General features: G+C 67.0%; 2 protein-coding genes across 2 annotated transcripts; both read left to right on the top strand.

Annotated features, from left to right (window-relative positions):
• Positions 1 to 2,858: 2,858 nt before the first annotated feature.
• On the top strand, positions 2,859 to 7,216 carry EMIHUDRAFT_222125 (hypothetical protein; the record flags this gene model as incomplete). Its single annotated transcript, XM_005793429.1, has 8 exons — positions 2,859 to 3,509; positions 5,273 to 5,412; positions 5,481 to 5,523; positions 5,717 to 5,788; positions 6,247 to 6,337; positions 6,525 to 6,567; positions 6,805 to 6,943; positions 7,016 to 7,216. The coding sequence occupies 8 exons, from the start codon at positions 2,859 to 2,861 to the stop codon at positions 7,214 to 7,216; spliced, it is 1,380 nt and encodes a 459-aa protein (XP_005793486.1).
• Positions 7,217 to 13,601: 6,385 nt separating this feature from the next.
• Positions 13,602 to 14,519, top strand: EMIHUDRAFT_69467 (hypothetical protein; the record flags this gene model as incomplete). Its single annotated transcript, XM_005793428.1, has 1 exon — positions 13,602 to 14,519. A coding segment is annotated over one exon (918 nt), but the record flags the coding sequence as incomplete, so codon positions are not given.
• Positions 14,520 to 18,063: the final 3,544 nt, after the last annotated feature.

Here is an 18,063-nt window from a genome sequence, read left to right as displayed (position 1 = left end):
GGACCGCCGCGTGTCGTGCAACATCGCGCTCTGGCCCAATCATGTAGCAATCACTCCAGGCCCCCTCCAAAAAGGCACTCGTGTGGAGTCTGTGCGTCGACAGAGTCTCACAAAGCTCGATCAGGGTGCTCTCGGTGGACCACATCGCTCTCTCTCTCTCTGCGTGTCTCTCTCGCTCTCTCTCTACTCTCTCGTCGGCCCTGGCTCGGTGTGTGTGTGTGTGTGTGCGTGCGTGCGTGCGTGCGTGTGTGTGTGTGTGTGTGTGTGTGTGTGTGTGTGTGTGTGTGTGTGTGTGTGTGTGTGTGTGTGTGTGTGTGTGTGTGTGTGTGGCATGCACCCCAGCCCTCCCCTCTCCAATCCCGCAACGCATGCCTCCGCCGCTTCATCAGACATCACGCCTCGCTATTCCGGCGCAGGGGAAATCTTGGGGGAAGACCCGACGATCCTCTGCTTGTTCTCGTCGATGACTTCTCCTGTGATGATCTTCTCCTGCCTGTCGATATCGTGCCTGGTGCGCTTCGCGTACGCCTCGCACAACAGAGAGAGAGATGCGCTCTGCATGGTGGGACATAAAAGAGAGCGAGTACTTGGGCGAGTAGGCCGTGCGGTCGACGCTGCCGCGCGCGACTTTGCGCGCGAGGCGGCGCAGCTTGAGAACGGCGGTGGGCGAGAAGCCGCCGCCGAACGTCTTTGTTTTTAGTGTACGCCGCAATTTGCATGTCTCTCCCCTCTCAAAAAATCAAGACAAGACGCACGGATCACAGCTCTCATCTCGTTGTCGTTCAACAATGGCAGAGACGTGGGCTGACAGCGCTGCCTTCGGGGTCCTGGCCACGAAATAAAACCATAAGGGGAGAGGCTTCACTTTTAAGAATTCTTTTCTAAGGAAGCCGTTCCGGCCCGGCATGATCGCGACGCCCTCCGGGCCGGTTGCGAGGTCTGGCACGCGCGCCCGGCTGTGCAGAAGTTCTGCCCTCATCCTGGGAGGGCTCTGCCTCACGCTTGTCGCCTTCGCTTGTGCGGCCGGCGCGCCACTAGCTTCAGAGAAACTGCACGGCCACACTTCCTTCGCCACCTCCACCGCCGAGTGGCTCCCGAGGCGCCACCACCACCATCGCCACCACCGCCGAGGCCGCTTCCAAGGAGGGCGCGGCTTTCACTTCACAGTCGCACGGAGCATCATGAGCGGGCTGGCGCATTCGGCCGCCTTTGTGGTTGAGAACGAGGTGTGGGGCGCCGAGGCGGCCGGCTCGTGGTTTCTTGAGAACGTGCTTGCGAAGGAAGAGTCGTTTGTTGAATCGATGACCGACGGCGTACCTGGGCACAACTCGACGTACTCGTACTTCTACTACGAGCTCGAGGCGGAGGCGACGGAGGCGGAAGAGTCGATATTATTTCGATGAAAACGACAGCTGTGTCATAGGCTAGTGCCATTTCACTGTGGCACAGCTCGCGTTACAAAACCTTGATTTGACCATTTGCGCCATTTTGTCCCTCTCGGTGCCTTCCAGAGGCAGCTGCGACCCCGCCAAGTGGACGGGGGCACTCGGCAGGTGGCGCGGAGTGCCCCCGTCCACTCGGCGGGGTCACAGCTGCCTCTGTGCGTCCTGGGGAGGGACAAAATTGTCGCCGCCGGAGACGACTCGACGCCGCTGAGATTGGAGATCAAGCTCTGACAGGTCGCACGTCGCTCCTTTGACGCCGACGTGACTCACCCGTGCAGATCACATCAGGACACGGTCTCGACGCGCTCGGTACGACGCCTGCGACCCGTCTCGGGTCAGGTGGCACGACGCTCATCGCGCCTACCAGCGCTGCCGTACAGGTTGCCACGACGAGGTCGAGCACGCTTCTATACGCTCGCCGAGCCTTCCTTTCCATCCCATTAGGCAGCCTGGGAACGGTGGCGGTCAGAGGCAAAGCCTACGAGGGGTGGTGGAACCACATGTCACGGCTACTGCCGGCTCGACCCCACGATAGCCTCCGAAGGCTGACTTTGCGGCACCATCATCGGACGATGTCGACGAGTTGGGTCGCTCTCGCGGTAGCCAGATGACCTCTCTTTCTAGGAGCATCGGCCATGGCCGCAGGGAGCGCGGGGGAGGGCGCTGGAAGCAACACGGAGCTCCGTTGGAGACGTTTTCAAGATTAGCGTGTCAGAGTGAAATGGCACTAGCCATAACGAATAAAACCGCAGGCCAGCTCCACGATTGCCACATCGCATTTTCTCGTGCACCAAAGTTAATGAAGAGCGACAGCGCGCGGGCGCACATCCAAACACAGGCACTATAGGGCCGGTCTCCCACTCTCATCCATCAAGCCGGTTCGTCACCCGTGGCGACTGGCGAGCAGGCGAGACGTTTACCTTACCTGACCTTACCTTAGAGAGGGGAGTGACAGTTTGGGATTGAAAGCCGGATGGCAAAAAGCATACATTTTTTTAGCTAGCGTACTTCTTCTTTTTCGCCACTCTCGCAGGAGTCGCTTAGGCGGCTCCCGTGGTGTACCTGTGTTAGTGCCAGTGCGAGCCAGTCCCGTGCCCAGTGTTGTGCGAGGGAGCTTTGTTGTAAACCCAACGCGTTGCCAACAATATACCTAAAACGCGGCCAAAGGATATCCACCTAAAGAATTTAAACAAAAGAACTCTCTCTCACAGCAGACAGGCTCGACACAGGTGCGAACTGGCGCGTGCATCCACCTAAAGAAAGAAAGAAAGAAAACAGACAACCCAAGGGAGGGATGGAACGGCACGCCGCCACCACACAGGGATTTTGAGGAGAGGGGTGTGGTGCGCTAGCCGTCGCCCACCCTTGGGCGTCCGCCTCTTACCTCTCGCGCGTTAAAATTCTTCTTTTTTCATGCTCATCACTGCGGCCGCTCCCGCCCTCTCCGCCGCGTCTCCGCCGGCGAAGCACCTGGTCCTCGTGGTGGCAGACGACCTCGGCTACGCGGACCTTGGCTACGCCGGAAGCCAGATCGCGACTCCGAACATTGACAAGCTCGCGTCAGCCGGCGTCAAGCTGGCTCACTTTTACGTGCAGCGCGCATGCAGCCCGACGCGGGGCGCCCTGCTGACCGGCCGCTACAACATCCGCTATGGCTTCCAGTCGGGAGTCCTCACGAGTCAAAACAACTGGTCGCTCCCGCTGGATGAGACGCTGCTGCCGCAGTTTGTCAAGCGAGTCGACGCGCGGAGCAAGTGCCACGCGGTCGGGAAGTGGCACCTCGGGTACCACCGCTGGGAGCACACGCCCACGTTCCGCGGCTTCGACTCGTACCTCGGCTACTACTCTGGCGACGAAGACTACTACACCCATCAGGGCGACTGCGGAGGGTTTGACTTGCACGATGATTCGCGACCAGACTGCGGCGCCGGCTGCTCGCGACACGCTTGGGAGGCGGTCGGCGAGTACTCGACGCACCTCTTCACTCGGCGCGCGGTGTCGATCATCCGCGAGCACGACGCGGCCGCGCCGCTCTTCCTCTACCTCCCGTACCAAGCAGTGCATGTGCCCGACCAGGCGCCGAACTCACCTCACCTCACCTCACCTCGGCTCACCCCGGCTCCCCTCGGCTCCTCTCGGCTCCTCTCCGCTCCTCTCCGCTCCTCTCGGCTCCTCTCGGCTCCTCTCGGCTGCCTCTCGGCTGCCTCTCGGCTGCCTCTCGGCTGCCTCTCGGCTCCTCTCGGCTCCTCTCGGCTGCCTCTCGGCTCCTCTCGGCTCCTCTCGGCTCCTCTCGGCTCCTCTCGGCTCCTCTCGGCTCCTCTCGGCTGCCTCTCGGCTGCTCTCGGCTCCTCTCCGCTCCTCTCCGCTCCTCTCGGCTGCCTCTCGGCTGCCTCTCGGCTGCCTCTCGGCTGCCTCTCGGCTGCCTCTCGGCTGCCTCTCGGCTGCCTCTCGGCTGCCTCTCGGCTGCCTCTCGGCTCCCTCTCGGCTGTCTCTCGGCTCCTCTCGGCTCCCTCTCGGCTGTCTCTCGGCTCCTCTCGGCTGCCTCTCGGCTGCCTCTCGGCTGCCTCTCGGCTGCCTCTCGGCTGTCTCTCGGCTGCCTCTCGGCTGCCTCTCGGCTCCTCTCGGCTGCCTCTCGGCTGCCTCTCGGCTCCTCTCCGCTCCTCTCGGCTCCCTCTCGGCTGCCTCTCGGCTGCCTCTCGGCTGCCTCTCGGCTGCCTCTCGGCTCCCTCTCGGCTGTCTCTCGGCCATCTCTCGGCCATCTCTCGGCTGCCTCTCGGCTCCTCTCGGCTGCCTCTCGGCTGCCTCTCGGCTGCCTCTCGGCTGTCTCTCGGCCATCTCTCGGCCATCTCTCGGCTGCCTCTCGGCTCCTCTCGGCTGTCGCTCGGGCGAGCTCCCCCGCACGTGGAGCAGGTGCCGGCCCAGTACGTCGCGCCGTACAAGTTTAATTAATTATTAATTAATTATTAATTAGGTGCCGGCGCAGTACGTCGCACCGTACAAGTTTGCCAGGGTGGAGGGGACGAACGCGCGGAACCTCTTCGCGGGCATGCTCTCTTGCTTGGAAAAAAGAAATCGCGCGCGGAAAAGAAATATAGGCGCGGAACCTCTTCGCGGGCATGCTCTCTTGCTTGGAAAAAAGAAATCGCGCGCGGAAAAGAAATATAGGCGCGGAACCTCTTCGCGGGCATGCTCTCTTGCTTGGACGAGGGCGTTGGCAACGTGACGCGCGCGCTGCGGCGCAAGGGCATCCTTGCCGACATCTCTCTCTCTCTCTCTCTCTCTCTCTCTCTCTCTCTCTCTCTCTCCCTCTCTCTCTCTCCCTCTCCCTCTCCCTCTCCCTCCCTCCCTCCCTCCCTCCCTCCCTCCCTCCCTAAACCCCTCCCTCCCTCCCCCCCCCCCCCCTCCCTCCCTCCTTCTCCCTCCCTCCCTCCCTCCCTCTCCCTCTCCCTCACCGCAGGAACCCTCTAGGAACCTTCTAGGAACCTTCTAGGAACCTACGGAACCTTCTAGGCATCCTCCACGAAGCGTCTCGAACCTTCTCGGAACCTTCTCGGAACCTTCTCGGAACCTTCCCCCAGGCATCCTCGACGATACGCTCCTCTGGTTCCAGACGGACAACGGCCCTAGAAGCGGAACACGTGCATGTCTCCCCAACCAGCATACGTGTTCATGTCTCCCAACCAGCGCTCGAGAAGGCACGTATTCAGCTGTACTCGGCCGTATTCCGCTGTATTCACTGCATTCGCTTCCCTCGTCTTCACGCGGTGCTCTGAAGACACTGCACAATACCGTATTCACGCCCTGAGGTTGGCGTATTCAGCACGTAGGACAACGGCGCCGCCACGCCGGCGTGCGGCGGGTGGACCGGGGGGCAGAACTGGCCGCTGCGAGGCGGAAAGTGCACGGCGTGGGAGGGGGGACTGCGGGGCGTCGCTTTCGTCTCCGGCGCCGCCATCGCTCCGAGCACGTGGGCGGGCAGGCCCCCTGCGCCATCCGCTCTCTCGCGCCGCGGGTAGGCGCTGGCATCGCGCGCAGCCAGCGCGGCGCGACGGCGGCGGGGATCGTGCACACCGTTGATGTGCTAGGAACCTTCTAGGAGCCTTCTAGGAACCTTCTAGGAACCTTCTAGGATCGTGCACACCGTCGATGTGCTGCCGACGCTGATCGCCGCGATGGGAGGAGATGCGGGGGAGCTCGCTGCGGCCGGCTCCGCGCTCGGCGGCGTCTCCTCACACCACGGCGCCTCTTCACACCGCACCTGCTGTGAACAGGCCGGCTCCGCGCTCGATGGCGTCTCGCAGTGGCCAATGCTCTCCCGCGGAGGGGCGGGCGCACGGCAGACTGTGCTGCTCGAGGCCCCACATCTCCCCACACCTCCCCACATCTCCCCGTATCTCCGCACATCTCCCCGTGTCTCGAGCACGGCAGACTGTGCTGCGCGATATCTCCCGGTATCTCCCCGTATCTCCCCACATCTCCCCGTATCTCGAGCACGGCAGACTGTGCTGCGCGATATCTCCCGGTATCTCCCCGTATCTCCCCACATCTCCCCGTATCTCGAGCACGGCAGACTGTGCTGCGCGATATCTCCCGGTATCTCCCCGTATCTCCCCACATCTCCCCGTATCTCGAGCACGGCAGACTGTGCTGCGCGATATCTCCCGGTATCTCCCCGTATCTCCCCACATCTCCCCGTATCTCGAGCACGGCAGACTGTGCTGCGCGATATCTCCCCGTATCTCCCCGTAGCAAAAGGAGTGGATGGCTCTTTGAAGTATGGGTATGACTACCATCTCCACAGGCGGACCCGCTCGCTAGCCCGTACAGCAACCGGCCGCCGGGCTTCGTCTGCTCCGGCGACCAGCACGCGACTCGCCCCCCCCACACCCACGGTACCGAACCCATCCCCCTACCCCCACGGTACCCGAACCCTAGGCGACCAGCACGCGACTCCGTACTACGCCCTGCGGCAGGGGAGGTGGAAGCTCCTCCTTGGCGACCCGGGCGCGGACGACAACCGCCACCGCAGCACCACGGTACCGAACCCATCCCCCTACCACCACGGTACCCGAACCCTAGGCGCGGACGACAACCGGCACCGCAGCATCGGCAACGGCTTCTGGTGCACGGGCCGGCCGTCCTAGAAGCAGCACATCTCCTCATATCTCCCCATACCTCCCCGTATCTCTCCCCGTATCTCCCCGTATCGCCCCGTATCGCCCCGTATCTCCCCGTATCTCCCCGTATCTGGTGCGCAGGCCGGCCATCCTAGAAGCGGAACATCTCACCATATCTCCCCGCATCTCCCCATAAAGACCGTCCTCCCGCCCTCATGATTGTGAATTCAACACATGAACAGGATGTGCCCCGCCGACCGCTACCACACCACCCACGGGAATGAACCCACGCTATACGCTGGAGGCATGGTTCTAGGCCCGCCGTGCCCCGCGGACCACAACAACAGCGCGACGGCGGCAGGGCCGTGGACAGTCGACTCCGTGCGCGCCTCGGACGCGGGTGCAGCCGCGGCCTCCGTCGGACCGAGGAGCCCTCCCATGGTCTGCGCACAGGTGATGCTCTTCGACCTGGAGAGCGACCCCACGGAGAGTACCAACCTCGCGTCCTCCCAGCCCGGCCTCGTGCGCCGGCTGACCGCCCTCGTGCAGGCGATCAACGCGAGCGCCGTGGACAGCCGCGGCGTGTGCGCGCCGCACGAGCCGCAGCAGTCCCCGGCCCTGCACAACGGGACGTGCACGCCGTGGCTCGTGTAGATCTACAGTGTGCGTGTGACGGGATAGAACCCTGTACCCTTTCGTGCTCCTTCGAGAGATGTAAGACAAAACCGACAAGCGACATAGAGAACAGGGGAAATAACTCGCACTGGTCAGCCACAGGTGCCGAGAGAGATCGTAGATCGACGGGCCGGTCAGGGTCGTGAAAGAGCTAAAAGAGCCCCGTAAGTGTGAGGGCCGGGCTAGATCGCGCGTTGTCCGTTGATGTTGTTGCCTGGCTCGGAAGGCCTCGACCATGTTGCGCATCGACCGTCGCGGCTCTCGCGTGGCGCGCCGCTCCGCTCGAGCTTTGTCAAAAAGAGGCGCCGCAGCCGCAGTAGCCCCGCCCATTGACGTCGAGATCGCGTGGAGGCGTGCCGATCCGGCCACGCGGCGTGCACGAGGATGCCCACGCTGGAGGCGTACGAGCCGTCCAGGGGCTGTCCCGTGAGGTTGAAGAAGTTACGCTTGTCCGACTTGATTGACGCATTTTCCCAGGTCGCAGGGTGTGCCACGAAGTGACTGTGTGGCACACGAGATGGGTTCCATTCTTCGAATACCATAGTTGACTGGGAAGTTGACTGGTTGCCGAGCAGCCGCGTCGGCTCGGTAGGCGGCGTCGAGGGCGTCTCTGGCCGCTGTGATGTCGCTGTCGGTGCCGCCTCCGGCCCGGACGCGGTCGACGGTGGTTTTGAGGGTATGCTCGGCGGCGGTGAGGGCGGCGGCGGCGTTGGCGATGGCCACATCTCGGGCGTGACGATCCTCGGGCAGCGGCGAGGTGAGGTACTGCTCCATCCAGGGGCACTCTTGCATGTGTATGCAGCGCTCAGCCGACCGCGGCATGACTTGTCCATTCCGTCTACATACATACATCCGCTTGCGGGATGGCTTAGCGGGTTCGAGCCGTCACACATTGGCTGCCGGGGTGTGCCGAAGGGGGGGCTGGGTGGGCGGTAAGCCGCCATTGCCCGGCGCTGCTTGCAGCGCTCTGGGTGGTAGTGGCGGCGCTCCAAGAGTGGTGCTCTTGGGAAGAGGTTCCTCCTTTCCGCTCCCCCCCGCAAGGCGCGAGACACACATACGTGAAAACCCGCTGGGACCCGGACGCCAGCACACACGGCTAGATCTCATGGCGGGCCGCCTAGGCCCTGGGGTCGGAGGTAGAGTCGGTGGTGCCGCGCGCGGCGTGGGCTTCGCTGTCGGGGGCGTTTAGGGAGGGGTCGGGGAAGCGGGGGGGGGGGGGTCGGTCGCATTGGCGGCCGCGCGGCAGTGGCTGCGGGGGGGGCGGGAGGAGGTGGTGGCGCCGACCGCGATGGCGGCCGACCCGACGAGCGCCGGGCGAGATCGCGAGGGTCGAGGGTGAGCTCGAAGCCGAGGGCGGCGGCCGAGTTCTGAATGGTGAGGGCGTCGGCGGTGACGATGGCGGCGGAGATGGCGGCGGAGTGAAAGGTGTAGTGCGAGCGGGTGGACGCGCGAGAGGTGCCATACGGCGTGTGGTCAATGGACCCACTGGCGCGTGCGGTCCTCGCAAGCGGGCGGAGGACGCGATCGAGGTCGGCGGAGAATGCTCCGGTCGACTCGGTCACGAGGAGGATGACCGTGTGACCCTTGGCGAGGGCGTCAGCGTAATCGCCGTCCTTCGCTGCCACCCAGCCGTCACCGCTGACGCGGTCCAGTTGCTCCTCCGTGTCCGGGTCACCCCGTTGGGGGTGGCCAAGGACGACGACGGAGAGGTGCTTCTCACAGTGTGTGTGTGTGGGGGGGGGGCAGTAGGTGGGCGAGCTTCAGGCGCGCTCATCTCGATCGACAAGGCGTGGCCACGCGCGGCCTTCCGCGGGGGGAGCTTCGTCGACGGGTGCGGGACCGCGGCGCAGACAGCGCTGTGGCGATGCCTCCGGCTGTTTGCGGCGGGCGGCTTGCTGCTCGCTGCATGGCGAAAAACTCGTCTCGTCGCACACCAAGGGCGTATGCTCTGGCGAGACGTGAGGCGCATGCGCCCTGGGGGGAGGGGGCATGCGTAACGATGCTACTAGAGATGCCTTTCGGGGCCCAGAGATAAAGCTTCTGATGCCATGCAAGACCTAGAGCTATGGGCGTGTCCACGTTGGAGCCAGGTGTGGTGTGGGCGCGAGAATAGCTCCGCCGTTCATGGAGGCAACCGAAGCGATGCGAGTCGACTGGTGTGTGTCGTCGTGGTTTCGTATCAAGAATACTCACTCACTCACTCGCAGTAACAGCACCGCGTCGGCGGCTTCGATTGCGGCCGCGTCATATACGCAAGGCCTTGCCACTCATCGCATCACGTGAATTCCAACTAAGAATTTAAACAACTAAGAAATTTACAACAAAACTCCCTCGCACGACACTGGGCACGGGACTGGCGCGCACCACTGTGTGCTCTAAGTGGGGCTGAAAAAACAATCAATTGTTTTCTGAGCCCCTACGCCCTCGGGACGCGCACCGCGCTACTGCGCCCGGGCCAGGGGTGTAAGGGAACACACTAGGGCACACCAGGGCCGGTCTAGCCGGCCTTATCCCGCCCACAGCCTTCGAAAACGCACAAAAATCACACCGCCGGAGCCGCGGCGAATCGCTACCGGAGGCCGCGTGTCGCGCCACCGACGGCCGCACGTCGAGCCCCCGGCTCCGCGCCGCTGCTCCACCGCGCCGGCCATCCAGCGCGCACCCCCCAAGCTGCTGGTGCCCTCTTAAAGGGCCACAAAGCCTCGAAAGGAGCCGTCGACCGTCACCTAACAGAGGGGTGTCGGCCCCGGGCTCGCCGCTCTTGCGAGCGGTCGGCGGCGTCTAGGGCGGAGCCAGCGGTAGTCGCGGTGGTGCCGGCGTGTGCCGTGACGGAGGGGGTGGCGGCGGGGCGCGGACGGCGGGGTGCGGCGGCCGAGGCTCGAGCGGGGGGGGCGGCAGCGGTGGCACCATCGTCGGCGGAAGTTCGACCTGGCGGGTGAGAGGTGGAGGCGCCGAGGGCGGAACCGCTGCGGAAGCGGCGAGGTTGGAGGCGCAGAGGCCGAGGCGGCACGGGCGGCGGCGCCGACGGCACTGCTGCGCCGGTGCAGCGCCGGGGAGGGCGGCTGAGGTGGCGCGGACGGCGGTGGCGAGAAGGCGGGCGGAAGCTTAGACGGGTGGTGGTGGAGGAGGAGGCGGCAAAATCGCGGGCGAAGCGCCGAGGGGGGCGGCGGAGGCGGTGCACCAGCGGTGGGGAGGGTAGCTACGGCGGCGGGGTAGCGGCCAGCATCGCCAGGGGGGGCGGGAGGTGCCGCGCGGGCGGCGGCGGCCGTGCCGGTGGTGGCGCCTGGTAAAGGGGAGGCGCGGGTCTGAGAGGCGGACGCGCGGGCGGAAGAGGTCAGTGAGACCACGCACGCGGCTGCGGTCGCGTCGCGCCGTGCGGGAGGGGCGCCGGCGCAACCACGGCGGCAGCCGAGGCGGCTCATCGCGCTGTACAGAGGCTCGGGGGAGGCGCGCGGTGCGGCGGCGCACCGCTGGATCGCCGCGACAAAGTGTAGCCGAGGCGGGGCGGGAAGCGCCCGAGCCGGCCGTTGGGGCGGCGCCGACGCCGCCCAGGATGCCGTGGGCCGATGGTGCGGAGGAGCGGCCGCTCCCCCTCTCGGGGCGGCCGCAAAACCTGTGCAGGAGCAGCACGCCGAGAACGCGCCTGCTGGGGGTGAGGTGCCTAATGTGAGATTGCGGGCCCCGCCGCGGTTACTTTCTCCCTCCAAAGTGCATGTGCCTTGGGAAGGGGGTGCAAGCACACCTCCGCTACTCGGAAGATAGGGTCGTCTGACTCGATCGCGAGCGAGCGCGGGTAGACGGTGGCGTCCGCAAAGCGACGGCTCGCGCGCGACCGCGGGCTTGCGCGTCGGCCGTGCGCGGGCAGAGGGCGCGGAGGGGCGAGCGGTGGCGGTCGCTCGCCCGGGCAGCCCGCGCGCGGGCGGCGCGCCGCAGCGGGGAGCGCCCAGGGGCGCGGCGCGTGCTGGCTGCGAGCGGGCGCTTGACATCGTTTTTGAGGAGAGATAGCCCAAAAATATACCGCCGGATAGAGCACACAGTGCTGGCACTAACACAGGTACACCACGGGAGCCGCCTAAGCGACTCCCGCGAGGACGGCGAGGCACTTAGCTCCGTGCACTCGACCGCCCTCGCCACAGGCAAGCTCATTCACAATCTGCTCTGCGATGGCCGTGTGAAGAACGACTGAGATGCGCTGCTTCTGCAGCCCCAGCCAGCTCTTGGTGGTCCAAGTCACCTCATCGAGGTACTGGGCCCGCGTCAGCTTGTTCTGCAGCGCGTTCGCCGCCTTCCAGAGGATCGCGCCGACCCCCTTCCCGAACCCACCGAACGACTCGAACAAAACAGCTGTACGTCGACGTCCTTGTCCTCCCCCAGGCGCTTATTTTTGCCGCACTTTCCGGGGTTTGCCGGCAGTGTGAGTGAGTGAGTATTCTTGATACGAAACCACGACTTTTGTGCCAACAATATACCTAAAACCACGACGACACACACCAGTCACACACACACACACTTTGCCGGCAGTCTGAGCACCGTGAAAACAGCTAGAGCTCACACTAGAGGCCGTCATCGCATTCGCCTTCCTGGGACCCAGCGCTGACTTCTGACTGTCGTTGCTGTCTCTCCCCCTTCTCGACTGTCTGTGCTTGTGCGTCTTGGGTCCGGAGTTGTGCGTTTATGTGAAAACAGCGGCTCACAGCTTCTCGAGTTGGGAGTCGGTCGACGCCGTCTGTCTGTTCTGCCGTCTGCTCTGCCCGGCGAGGCAGAGTTTGTTTAACCTGAGCCTTCTCCCATGGAGGCGCCTTGGACAGCCGTGGCTGCGGAGGGCCGGGCAGGGGCGGACGGCGCTTCGTTGGGCGCAGCAGCAGCAGCTGTGGACGCGCCGCTCCTTGGCCAGCGCATTGTGCTCGGCGGGCTCTCCTCCCGCCCCGAGCTGAACGGGCAGCGGGGCGAGGCGCGGAGCTTCGAGGGCGGGCGGTACGCGGTGGCGCTAGAGGGCGGCGGCGAGAGCGTGCGAGTGCGGCCGGACAATCTGTCGCTGGCTGCGGAGCGGGCGTCGAGCGGTGCTGCGGCAGTCTTCGATGATGTCGTGACAGCGGCTGAGCGAGGCGAGGAGGCGGCGGTGCTGGCGTGGCTTAACGGCGGCGGGCGGGCCGACGCGACGTACGAGAGAGGCGAGACTAGCGGCCTCACGCTGCTGATGGGCGCCGCCGGCAACGGCCACGAGCGGTTGGCCGAGCTGCTGCTGCAGCACGGCGCGGAGATCAACCTGCAGAGCAACGAAGGCTTCGCCGCGCTGATGAGCGCCGCCAGCTTCGGCCACGAGCGGGTGGTCGAGCTGCTGCTGCAGCACGGCGCGGAGATCAACCTGCAGAGCAACGAAGGCTTCACCGCGCTGATGATCGTCGCCCAGGAAGGCCACGAGCGGGTGGTCGACTTGCTGCTGAAGCACGGCGCGGAGATCAACCAGCAGGACAGCAAAGGCTGGACCGCGCTGATGACCGCCGCCCGCAGCGGCCAAAAGCGGGTGGTCGACTTGCTGATACGGCGCGGCGCGGAGATCAACACGCAGAACGGCAACGGCTTCACCGCGCTGATGCACGCCGCCAGCTTCGGCAACGAGCGGGAGGTCGAGCTGCTGCTGAAGCTCCGCGCGGAGCTCAACCTGCAGAACAGCGACGGCTGCACCGCGCTGATGCTCGCCGCCTACTTCAACCACACCGCCGTCGTGCGGCGCTTGCTGCGGGCGGGCGCAAACACGGCGGCGCGGACACGGCCTCGAGGAGACACGGCGGCGGCGGGCGCAGACACGGCGGCGCGCGCTGAGAACGGCAAGACGGCGCTGCAGCTGGCCAAGGAGGAGGGCTGCGCCGAGTGCGTGCACGTCATCGAGGAGCATGCGGCGGCGGCGGAGGCGGAGGCGGAGGCAGCGGCGAGGGAGGCGGTGAGAGCGGCGGCAGAGGCGACTGCGGCGCGGCATGCCGAGGCGCTGCTGGCGGAGGAGGAGGCGGAGAAGGAGGAGCGCGCCAAGGAGAGCAAGAAGGGCAAGAAGAAGAAGAAGAAGAGCGGCGGCGGCGAGGCAGACAACGCGGCGCCTGGCCCCAGCGCTACCGCCGATTTGCAGCCGCCAACCCCACCGCCAGCCCCATCTCCTCCGCCCGCCAACGCAGCCGCCATCGCTGCGGCGGACGAGGCGCTGCAGAAGGCCGTGGCCGCTGGCTCGTACGAGGGCGTGGCGAGCGCGCTGGAGGCGTGCAGCAGCCTCGCGAGCCCGGCTGTGCTGGCGGAGGCGAGGCGCGTTCGCGACAAGCTCAAGGAGGCGCGGAGGCGGGACAGCCAGCGGTTGCGCAAGGCGCATGGCGCGGCGATGGGCGCGCTCAAGTCGCTCGACACCGCAGACAGCCCCTCCGCGCTCCGAGCGGGCATCGCTGCCGCCAGGCCGCACGTGGGCGCGCTGCCTGCCTTGGCCGAGGAGGTGAGCGCGGCAGAGTCGAAGCTGGGAGAGCTGTCTGTCGCCGCCGCGCCAGCCGCGGCGGAGGCGGCTGTTGCTCGGCCAGTCGAGCTAGCCTTGTCGGACCTCACCGCGGCTACCGACGGGTTTGCAGAGGGCAAGCTGATTGGCAGCGGCGGCTTCAGCCGCGTCTACGAGGCGTCGGCCGACCTCCACCTCTCCCTCGCCGCGCCGCCGCAGCTGCGCCACTTGCCGCTCGTCGTCAAGCGGGCAAAGTCGGGCCAGTCGGGCGGCCTGTCTCGGGCGGAGCTCGAGGTGAAGCTGCTCAAGGCGGTGAGCCACCCGCATTTGCTGCCGCTGCTCGGCTACTGCCTCTCGCCCGACGGCGTCTGCCTCCTCTCGCCGCTGATGCGCGGCGGTTCGCTCGAGGCGCGGCTGCGTATCTCGGATCCCGACCGAGCGGCGCAGCTCCGGCGGCTGGGGATGGTGGAGCCGCCGAGGCCGCTGACGTGGCAGCAGCGCGTTCGTGTCGCGTGCGAGGCGACCGAGGCGCTCGTCTACCTCCACTCGAAGGGCATCGTGCACCGCGACGTCAAGCCAGACAACATCCTGCTCGACGAGAAGCTGACCGCCGTCCTCGCCGACACGGGCTTCGCAAAGGACCAGCGGCCGGACGCGTCTGTTCGCTGCCGCTCGACTGCCCTCTACATGTCCACGGGCTACCTCTGCCCCTCCATCACCAAGGGGGGCGAGTACTCGAGCAAGACGGACGGCTACGCCATCGGCATCACCCTCCTCGTCTGCCTCACCAGCCGCTCCGAGGTGCAGCTCACCGACCGGTGCGAGGACGAGTTCGAGGAGGACTGGACCGACATCGACGCAGTGAAGCTCGCCGATGTGGCTGCGGGCTGGCCAGTCGACGCGGCGCGCGCAGTAAAGGACCTCGCGCAGGCGGGGGACGGGCAGAAGAGCCTCTGCCACCATAGCTTGCGCAAGCGGCCCACACTGCCCGAGGCGCTGCTGACGCTCCGGGCGCTGCTGTCTGGCGCGCGGGGCGGGGCGGGGGTGGAAGAAGCTGCGCCGGCCTTTGGAGACGAGGCCGCTGCGACAGCCGCCCGCACCACCGGGTACGAGCCTTCGCCGCTCTCGGTGCAGGTGCGCGGCATGCGCACGGGCGGCGACGCGCAGGCGCGCATCCAGGACAACATGATGCTCGCATTCAAGACGCTGATGCCGCGCCTCGACGCCGTCTACGCCTCGCGCTCTGCGGCGGCGCCCGACAGCTTCGAGGAGCGCATCAACTTTTGGCACCGCGAGTGCGGCCTGCCGACCGAGCTGCGGAGCCAGCTGCACTCGCTGCGCATCTGGGCGAACGCGGCGAGGCACCACGACGCGGCGAGGTGGAGGAGGGACGGGCCGCGCAGCGAGGGGGAGGCGTCGCGGCTAGTTGCCGAGGTGACGGAGGCGATCGGGGCGCTCGAGGGGTAACATTTGTGTGTACGAGTGTTCCTCGAGGTCGTATGGTACAGGTATAGACCGTCGTCGGTGTGTTGTGTGAGGCCATGTGCGAGGCGCGCGTGAGGGGTCGGGGGCGTATAGCGGCCGTAGAGACTCGAGTAACTGCACATTCGAGCCGCTCTGTTTGTCCCCAAGAGTGTTGCGTGCTCCTTGCTTTGAAAAACCGAACAGCTTTTTTGACCACAACACATTCACAGCCTTGTTATTGAGAAGAAAATACCTCCTATGGCGCTGTGTTCACGTAAACGCACAACCCCGGGCCCGAAATTGCACAGAGTCACGCAACACGGGGTCCCAGGGAAGGCGAGCAAAAACCTTATCGCGCGCGCTAGACGCCGACTCGGAGGCCGCACCGGTCAGGCGCGCAGCCGGAGAGAGAGGGAGGCGCTCAATTGCCGCACGCGGCGAGCGCCTCCATCATCTCCGCCTCATACGCACCCTCCACCCCCGCGCCCGCGCCTGTAGCGTCCGTGCGCGCGAGGATGGCCTCGCCGGGTGGTGCGGCCGCAGCAGCTATGGCAGCAACCGCAACAGAGGCAGCAGCAGCGGCAGAAGCAGCGGCAGCAGCAGCAGCAGCCGCCGTCGCCGTCGCGCGGTCGCTCAGCATCTTGAACGAATGCCCACGATGAGCAGCGAGGCGAGGAATATCTCCTCGCTGCCGATCGTCGGCCCGATAAACTGCATCTTGAACATCTCCAATAACACGAGCGTAGCGGGAAGAAAGTGGTAGCTCACAGCTCGCTGTCGATGTCCTGGCGCTCTTCGGTTCGTCTTGATCTGATCCATCCGCGTCTTCCGCCGCTGCCGCGAGCTCGGCGAGCTCTTCGAGCTCGTCTGCCCACTGCTCCAGCGCCGCACTCTCCGCCCAAGCCTCAGCATGGCTTTTGCCGTAGCAGCCGCCACCTGAAGCCGCTGCGTCTGCGGCACTGGCGAGAGCCCGCTGCGCGTCCTCACGGAGCGCCGCCGCAGCGCCCTCCGCCTCCTCCACCACCTCCACCACCGCATCGACACCACCACCGAGATGCTCTGCGTCGAGAGCGACAGTGTTGGCTTCATGCAGTGAAGCGTAAGCGTGCTGGACCGACTGCTCGTCCGTCGGCAGTCGCTGCCGGCCGGCTGCGCCGACGCCGTTGACGACGCTGGCAGCGCCGCTGTTACCGCCGGTCGCAGTACCGTCGTCAGCGGCGGCGGCGCCGCCGCCACCAGGTGGGCGAGCAGAGTCGGCAGGCATGCACCTGCCGACCGCCGATCACAACGGCTGTGTTCACATAAACGCACAACTCCGGACCCAAGACGCACAAGCACAGACAGTCGAGAAGGGGGAAAGACAGCAACGCTGTGTTCACACGACGACGCGACGACGACGGAGAGAGCCGCCCTACACGGCCGACTCCCGCAAGCGGGTCCGGGCTCGCCTCCCTCGCCTCCACCGGCGCGTACCCCGACCGCCCTCCCCGCCGACTGCGCGCCGCTGCCGGCTTCTCCGCCGGCGGGCCCGCGAGCCGGCGGCAGCAGAGCCAACTCCCGACGCAGCCGCCCACCCACGCGACGGCCACCTGTTCGAAACGGCACGCGCGTGAGCCGAAGACGCCGTCCGCAGCGTCGCCCGCCCGGCGGTCGTTGCGACCGCGGCGAGGGCCGCCCACGGCGGGATCGCGTCGTGGCAGAGGGGCGCGCGGCCGAGTGGATCGGCGGACGGGGTAACGAGGAAAGTATGCCGGCGGGCCGCGCGAGGCCGAGCTGCAGCGCCGTGTAGTAGCAGCGGCCGAGGAAGGGGCGGGACAGCCGGCCGCACCGCTCGACAGCGTAGCAGTCGTCGACCTGAATCTGTGGTGGCGGTGCGTCGCTCTGTGGGTGGCGGTGCGACGCTCTGTGTGCCGCTGCTGCTGCACGCTCACCGCCCTGCTGTCAACGAAGACGCCACGCGCGCACGTGTGTGGCGCGCCGGGGTGGCGCCCCACCGCGCCCCCCAGTCAAACTCGTGCTCGTCCCCCTGCAAGAGGCAGGGGTGTCCCAGCCGAAGCCTCAGACCGCCGCCGCCGCCGCCGCCGCCGTCGCCGCCGCCGCCCTCACCGCCGCCGCCGTCACCGCCCCCACCGAGCCCGCCGCCGCCGTCGCCGCCGCCGCCGTCGCCGCCGCCTCTGAGCCCCCCACCGCCCTCACCGCCGCCGCCGCCGTCGTTGCCGCCGCCCAGTCCGCCGCCGCCCAGCCCACCGCCGCCGTCGCCGCCTCCCCCCTCGCCGCCGCCGCCCTCGCCGCCGCCGCCCTCGCCGCCGCCGCCCTCGCCGCCGCCGCGTAGCCCGCCGCCTCCCTCGCCGCCTCCACCGTCACTGCCCCCACTGAGCCCGCCGCCGCCGTCGCCGCCGCCGCCGTTGCCGCCGCCGCCCTCACTTCCGCCACCGTCGCCGCCGCTGCCCTCGCCGCCGCAGCCGTCGCCGCACGCCGCCCAGTCCTCTCCGCCGCCCAGTCCGCCGCCGCCGCATCCGCCGTCGCCGCCGCCGCCCTCGCCGCCTTCGCCCTCGCCACGCCGCCCTCATCGCCGCCTCCGAGCCTGCCGCCTCCCTCGCCGCCTCTACCGTCGCCGCCCCCACCGAGCCCGCCGCTGCCGTCGCCGCCGCCGCCCAGCCCGCCGCCGCCCAGCCCGCCGCCGCCGTCGCCGCCTCCCCCCTCGCCGCCGCCGCAGCCCTCGCCGCCGCAGCCCTCGCCGCCGCAGCCCTCGCCGCCGCAGCCCTCGCCGCCGCCTCCGAGCCCCCGCCGCCTCCCTCGCCGCCTCCACCGTCGCCGCCCCCACCGAGCCCGCCTCCGCCGTCGCCGCCGCCGCCCTCGCTGCCGCCGCCCTCGACGCCGCCGCCGTTACCAC

This window comes from Emiliania huxleyi, assembly GCF_000372725.1.
Source record: "Emiliania huxleyi CCMP1516 unplaced genomic scaffold EMIHUscaffold_101, whole genome shotgun sequence".
NCBI classification, from domain to species: domain Eukaryota; phylum Haptophyta; order Isochrysidales; family Noelaerhabdaceae; genus Emiliania; species Emiliania huxleyi.
Note: the sequence above shows the minus strand (reverse complement) of the source record. Positions and strands in the feature narration are given on the sequence as shown.